This window comes from Dendrobates tinctorius, unplaced genomic scaffold, assembly GCF_039654945.1.
Source record: "Dendrobates tinctorius isolate UK_male_01 unplaced genomic scaffold, ASM3965494v1 ptg000039l, whole genome shotgun sequence".
Lineage (NCBI taxonomy): Eukaryota > Metazoa > Chordata > Amphibia > Anura > Dendrobatidae > Dendrobates > Dendrobates tinctorius.
In genome coordinates this window covers 66001607-66009489 of record NW_027361707.1, presented here as the reverse complement: position 1 = coordinate 66009489, position 7883 = coordinate 66001607, and the positions used below count along the sequence as shown (strand labels likewise).

At 44.2% G+C, this 7883-nt stretch overlaps 1 protein-coding gene across 1 annotated transcript; it reads left to right on the top strand.

Annotated features, from left to right (window-relative positions):
* Nucleotides 1–4488: 4488 nt before the first annotated feature.
* LOC141088629 (uncharacterized) lies at nt 4489–6507 on the top strand. Its single transcript, XM_073574764.1, has 2 exons — nt 4489–4854; nt 4965–6507. Exon 2 carries the CDS (start codon nt 5200–5202, stop codon nt 6331–6333), a length of 1134 nt encoding a protein of 377 aa, XP_073430865.1. The 5' UTR covers nt 4489–4854; nt 4965–5199; the 3' UTR covers nt 6334–6507.
* The last annotated feature ends 1376 nt before the right edge of the window (nt 6508–7883 follow it).

The window sequence follows — 7883 nt, the reverse complement described above, 5'->3', positions numbered from 1 at the left end:
TTGGCTTTACTAACAGCAGGATTTTAGGTGGTCATCAACAGGCATATACTGGTTATATGACACCCTAATTATCCATTCTTTTCTATGCAAATTTGCACACTTTTGGCTTTTTTACAATGTTATATTCTTGAAAACGCCTATTAAGGTTTGCTACTGTTATATTTTGCACAAGCACATGCTGGTTATATGATACCTCAAAACTTTTTGCTTATATTTATGCACATTTGCATCTTTTCGATTTATCCTTCTGAGGGAAGCACTGACAACTATTTAAGAAATTGTTTTGTAACATGCAAAAATATTCTGCTTATTGCATTTATTTGAGCATTTTTTTGTCTATGTAAACTTTGCATCCTTATGAATGCCTTCTGCTGTTTACTTCATGGTGTGGTGATTTTTTGTAGTGTCCTCATTTTTAATATCAACATTGCTATTTCATATATATAACTTTTTTACCTGCCGCACAAGCCTGACCTCACCATCAGAGGCTCCAGTGAAGACCGAAGTAGCTGTTGTAGTCACACCCCTTACAGGGTAGTCTGATTTGTGGCACAGTGGGGCCACAATCCCCAGGCTTGCGCCAATCAGCCTAGGCGCGAGCGTGACAGCCATGTTGTGTTTGGAGAGCCCCTGATGTGCCTAAACAGTGGAAAACCCCCAAAAGTGACACCATTTTGGAAAGTAGACCCCCTTAAGGAACTTAACTAGATGTGTGGTGAGCACTTTGAACCCCTAAGTGCTTCACAGAAGTTTATAATGTAGAGACGTAAAAATAAAAAATCATATTTTTTCACAAAAATGATCTTTTCACCCCAAATTTTTATTTACCCAAGGGTAACAGGAAAAATTGAAACCTAAAGGCTGTTGTGCACTTTATCCTGAGTATGCTAATACCCCATATATGGGGAGAAACCACTGTTTGGGCGCATGGCAGAGCACGGAAGGGAAGGAGCGCCGTTTGACTTTTCAATGCAAAATTGGCTGGAATTGAGATCAGATACCATGTCACATTTGGAGAGCCCCTGATGTGCCTAAAGAGTGGAAACCACCAATTCTAACTCCAACCATAACCCTAACACACCCCTAACCGTAATCCCAACCCTAACCATAACTCTAACCACAAACCTAACCCTAACACCCCCCTAACCCTAATCTCAACCCTAACTCTAATCCCAACACTAACCCTAATCCCAACCCTAACCCTAATCCCAACCGTAACCCTAACCCTAACTTTAGCTCCAACCCTAACTTTAGCCCCAACCCTAACCTTAGCCCCAACCCTAACCCTAACCCTAACCCTAGCCCTAACCCTAGCCCTGACCCTAACCCTAATGGGAAAATGGAAATAAACACATTTTTTTTATTTCTTTCCTTAACTAAGGGATTGCGGGTTTTATAGCAGGTTTTCATGTTTGGCAGCTGTCACACACTAAAAGACGCTTTTTATTTAAAAAAAAAGGTTTTGCATCATCACATTTTGAGAGCTCTAATTTTTCCATATTTTGGCCCACAGAGCAATATGAGGTCTTGTTTTTTTGCTGGACGAGTTGACGTTTTTATTGGTACCATTTTCGGGCACATGACATTTTTTGATCGCTTTTAATTCTGAATTTTGTGAGGCAATAAGTACAAAAGCCAGCAATTCATTAATTTCTTTTTTTTTTGGGGGGGGGGGTGTTTATACCCTTTAGCGTGTGGTAAAATTGATAAAGAAGTTTTATTGTTCAGGTCAGCACAATTACAGTGATATCTCATTTTTTTTTTATATTTTGGCGCTTTTATATAATAAAAACTATTTTATATAAAAATAAGTATTTTCGCTTTATTAAGAGAGCTATAACTTTTTTTTTCGCTGATGACACCACATGGGGGCTTGTTTTTTGTGGGACAAGATGACGTTATCAGTGGTACCAAGTTTATTTATATCCATCTGTTTGATCGCATATTATTCCACTTTTTATTCGGCGGTATGATGATAAAGCATTGTTTTTTTGCCTTTTTATATCGTGTTCACTAAAGGGGTTATTACTAGGGCGGGCCATTACGGATGTGACGATAATAAATATGTGTACTTTTATTGTGTAGATTTTTTTAAATTTAAATTTTTTTTATTGATTGAATAAATCATTTTTTTATTATTTTTTTAAATATCTTTACAATTATTTAAAAATTTTTTTTTCAATTTAATTCTTACTTTTACACCCTGTCCCACAATGGGACACTCATTTTGTGTAGGCTGATCGCTTCTATAGCAAGCAGATCTGCATGCTATAGAAGCTGTCAGGGCTACACAAAGTTGCACACTGACCTGAGAGACTTCCTGGTCATCACTGCACATGACAGGAAGTCTCTCAGCAGTGGAGACCTGGATGTGGTCGTGACAACATCAGGTCTCAATGGCAGCGATCGGGACCCTGCGTCATGAAGCGGGGTCTCCAATCCAAAGGCAGAGGGTGTTAGGGATGGTGGAACGCACTAAATATAAATAATAGGAAGTGCGTTCGCCGCCCGGGGTCCACCGTGCAGTAGGTGTTACAACTGCTGAGTAATGGCAGACTCGCTATATGGTGGTATACTGCGCTCGGGTTAAACGTCACCCGAGGTGCGCAGAGCGGACTCTGTTAAACTCACAGAGGCGCTTTAGTATAAATAAAGCATAAACACTGAGCCTGTTAGCTTCACAGGTCTCAGCTGGAGTGCACACACGGTATATGGTCACAGGACACGGCCCAAGGCAGAGGTCGGTGTCCGTCTTGACCTACCATGCGTGCGGCGTCGATACCGCGGATGCTGGTAAGTGCTGCTAACTGCAGCGCGGCGGTCACTACTGCCGCTGTACGACAGTGCTGTGAGGCATAACACTATCGGACGCTAGTGTAGCGGTGCGGTATGCACTGTGGCGTATGGCTTGCCACCGACTGGCGCTGACTATAACTCTAACTCCCTAACCACATACGTAATATCAGAGAGAAGGGGTTTTATAATGAGTCAGTCACCAGAATCATACATCCGTCACCATTCACACTAAGGCTGGTTTCACATTTGCGTTTTTTTGCGCTTGAAAAAAACGCATACGTGCGCTTGCGTTTTTTCCCCTATATTTAACATTGGTGCGCATACCTGCGCGCTGGCATGCGCACGTATGCGATTTTCATGCGCTGCGTTTTTTTGGGGTGTGCGTTTGTATTTTACAGACGCTACATGTTGCATTTTTTGGTCCTGCAAAAAAGCGCATGCGCACGTATGCGCACGTTTTGCGCTAAAAATGGCCATTATAGCCTATGGATGCGCATACGTGCGCACTGGCATGCGCATGTATGCGTTTTTTTAGCGCTGCGTTTTTTTGGTGGTGTCCACTTGTTGTACTAGTTATAAACTTCTAAAGTCAAAAAAAAAAAAAGTCTATATAAAGGAGGTGCCTGCCAAAACTCTGCCACTACTACACTGACAGATTGGAGAGCAGACAGTCACCAAGGAACCCATCTTCTATCAGCGTCAAGAATGTGAGTATATTACATTATATGCCTGTCCTTTTAAATTATGAATGTACTAATGATTTTTATTATTTTTACATGCAGTATGTCTTCAGAATCCGAATATTCCCCATCGCGGCAGGAATTGGCGCAAGCAGACCGTAAGGTGATTATTTTCGTGCATCTGGTAAGTATATCTGCTGCTACTCCAAATCTCTTACGTTTTTTTCAACTTTTTTAAGACATCATCATCATCATCTTCTGCGGACGGGACTAGTGAGGGCGAAGAGCAGGAGCAGCGAAGCCAAGTCCCGGTGGTGATACGGAATGTATGTATCAAATGATTTGTAATGTTCTTTATTTTTTATCTTCTATTTTTACTCTTTTTTATGTTTCTTTTTTTTGTAACTTTTTATTCAATTTAAATTTGATTATTCTAATGAATGTGTTTTGTCTAGGTTCCACAACGGGATGAAGACGTCTACCTGGATAATGAGCAGCTCATCAGCCTGGTCCAGGAGCGTGCGCCGTTGTGGGACAGCCGTGACCGGCTGTACAAGGACAATGTGGTGACCCGGCGGCTATGGAATGAGGTGGCCGCAGCGTTGATGGATGGCTGGGACAGCGCCACAGCATCCTCCAAAAAGGCGTTTTAGTGAGTATTTCCCTGCTCTGTATTGTGCCGCAGTGACTGTTGTCCTTGACGGCACTGTTGGGTTTCGTGCTAGGTATATTCTAGCAGGAAACCCAACAGTGTCATCGGGCTCTACAGTGACTGCTTTGAGTATTGTATTGCTATATTGTGCCGCAGTGACTGTTGTCCTTGACGGCACTGTTGGGTTTCGTGCTAGGTATATTCTAGCAGGAAACCCAACAGTGTCATCGGGCTCTACAGTGACTGCTTTGAGTATTGTATTGCTATATTGTGCCACAGTGACTGTTGTCCTTGACAGCACTGTTGGGTTTCGTGCTAAGTATATTCTAGCAGGAAACCCAACAGTGTCATCGGGCTCTACAGTGACTGCTTTGAGTATTGTATTGCTATATTGTGCCGCAGTGACTGTTGTCCTTGACGGCACTGTTGGGTTTCGTGCTAGGTATATTCTAGCAGGAAACCCAACAGTGTCATCGGGCTCTACAGTGACTGCTTTGAGTATTGTATTGCTATATTGTGCCGCAGTGACTGTTGTCCTTGACGGCACTGTTTTTTTTTCCCAACAGTGGACAAAGTCCGAACACGTTGGCGTTCGATCAAGGACCGCTTCAACAGTGATGTTCGTGCTGAGGGCCAGGTTCGCAGTGGATCTGCGTCAAGGACCAGAACTAGATACCGTCACTATCACGCGTTGCAGTTCCTAAGACCGGTCCTTGCCACGAGATCGTAAGTATTATAAATTTTGGGTTTTTATTTTTATTAATCTGTGTTTTTCTAATCCACAGCTGATGCTTCTTGTAAAGGCATGGTAGTAATGATTTTCCTTTCTTCCACAGCACCTGGAGCAGCACCCTGCAACCTGGCCCTGGAGCGGTCCTTCCTCGGACGTCCTCTGACCCGTCCCAGCCATCCGACAGCTATGAAGCACCTTGCAGGTCAGCCACACACACAGCTGGTGACCAGGAAGCTGGGCCATCAGGTGTTCCCCTGTCCCAGGTCTCTGCCACTGGTTATGCGGGCACTACCCGCCAGAGGCAGAGGGCCTTGGACAGGAATGTCTTGCCCGAGTTTATGCATTTGAGCGAGGCCTTTAATTCCAGCCTCAAGTCACTGTCCGACAGAGTTGAAAGTGGTTTTGCACTCATGGAACGTGGTTTTAACCACTTTGAACACCGCTTCAATTCTGTAGAACAGCGCCTTGACCGTCTGGAGGCCGACCTCAACAGACCAGCACACCATTTTTTTAGTAAGATTGAAAAGGGCATGGCGGAACACCTTAGTCCTGAGCAACAGCTGAATGTGCTGCAGGCCTGCAACAATGCTTTCTTGCAGGCTATGCAGCATAATCGGTACGGTCAGCAGTCAGTGGTGTCATTTCCACCTGTGCCACCATTGACTCGCTTCACCTCACTACCGACTTGTGCTGCATACCACTGCACGGACACCTCTATTCAAAGCCAGGACACCCACCGTTACACCACCACAAGTCTGAGTGCAGCTGGTCACTTCACCGACACCACCATGGCAAGCGCTGCTCCTGTCTGGAGCACCACCGCCACTCCCATGCATGCGTGGAGCTCAGCCACCACTAGGCAAACATGGAACAGCCCTGCCGCTACAACAACATGTAGTAGCCCTGCCACCACCACTCCGCAAACCTGGACCATCACTGCCGCCACCAGTCCTCCTGCAAGGACGAGCACTGCCAACCAAGAGCAGCAGCAGCAGCCACCTCAGCAGCAGCAGCAGCCACCTCAGCAGCAGCCACCTCAGCAGCAGCCACCTCAGCAGCAGCCACCTCAGCAGCAGCAGCAGCCACCTCAGCAGCAGCAGCAGCAGCCACCTCAGCAGCAGCAGCCACCTCAGCAGCAGCAGCCACCTCAGCAGCAGCAGCAGCCACCCCAGCAGACGGGGGACCTACACTCAATATTTGCCCCAAGTTCAAGGCGAAATCAATCAAGGCGGGCATTGGGCCAAAGTCGGTCCAGGCACACAAGCCTACGGCGACATGCCATTACAACAAATGTACCTGAACAGATTTCCTCTCCTCCAAGTGTTCCTAGTTTAATTCCCTTAACTGGACTACCTTCCCCCACAAGTTTTGTTGCCCCTTCCCCTCAAACACCGTCTTCAACTGCAAGTGTTGCATATTCCCTGCACACCCCCAAATTGAAACCATCTGCCCCCAAACGCCGGAAAAAATAATTTTTTGGTTTATTTTTGTGATTAAAAATAAATTTACATTTGTGGTTCACCATTACAAAGTTTCATTAATGTTGTTTGCGCCGCTCACACACACTGATGGGTAAATACATGTTAAAAACCAACCCAAGGCCTAGTATACTCATATTTGAAATACCACGGCCTAGTATAGTCATTCCAAGGCCTAGTGTAATAACTCTAGTTTTACCAACATGAATCTGGTTTCATGAAAAACAAACTGTTGAAACTTGTCAAGTTTCACCAGTTTGTTTTTCGTGAAACAAGATCCTAGTTGGTAAAAATCGAGTTATTACAGTAGGCCTTGGTATGACTATACTAGGCCGTGGTATTTCACATATGACTATACTAGTAGGCCCAAGGCCTACTATACTCATATTTTAAATACCACGGCCTAGTATAGTCATTCCAAGGCCTAGTGTAATAACTCTAGAAACTTGTCTATTTATACACTACCACAATTTTAAATAAAAGTTGGAATTGAGCTGAATACATTCATCCACTCAATGCTGACTTGTATTCCCCATTGACTTTCATTGGGTGGGGTTGGGTTTTGAGGGTTGGGTTTTGAAAAAAATCACATACTTTTTTTTCAACTAGTTTGACAATTTTCTCTTGAAAAAAATTGGTTTCCTGATTCATGGCCTGCAGCTTTGCTCGTTCCAATATATTTCACACAGACTAGCAATGCTGCATTTTAACTCATATGTGTATTTACCTGCCCAGGTGTGTGAACATCAAAAAATTCAGTTATACATGGGAAGTTTTTTATTTAATTGGATTTTAAAAAATATAGTGCACTCAGTAATGGTATCAAATAAGGTTTTTTATTACCATAAACAAACAAAAACATTACACCATTTCATCTTGCCAGTGCACCCGTCCTACATCAGAAATAAAGTAGGCCGCAAATTGGTCCCTCATTTGGCCAACTTCAACGGATGACCTGAGAGTGTGCTGAGTGAATTCAGGCAATGGGTTAGGAGCCTCATCGTCCAGTTCAAAGGTCGGGTGCTCTTTAGCCATCACAAAGTTATGTAGAACCACACAGGCCTTCACCACCTCATCGAATGTTTCAAGTTTAAGATTAATGGCCGTGCCCAGAATTCGCCATCTGGAGACAAGAATCCCAAAAGCACACTCGACAGTTCTTCTGGCCCTGGTCAGCCTGTAATTAAATATTTTTTTGGTGTGGTCCAAGTCCCGGCTGGAGTAGGGTTTCAGTAAGTTTCCGCACATTTGAAAAGCCTCATCGCCAACCATTACAAAGGGCAGTGGCGGAGCTTCGGTGTGAGGAAGAGGCCGTGGCATAGGGAAATTAAATTGGTTGCCATACAACCTCCGGCCCATGTCTGAGTTTTTAAAAGCCTGTGAGTCATTACCACGGCCAAATGCTCCAATGTCCACTGCTACAAACATACATCCGGCATCCGCAATGGCCATGAGTACTATTGAAAAGTACTTTTTGTAATTATAGTACTCAGATCCCGTTCTTTTGGGTTTGATGATCCGTATGTGTTTACCATCAACAGCTC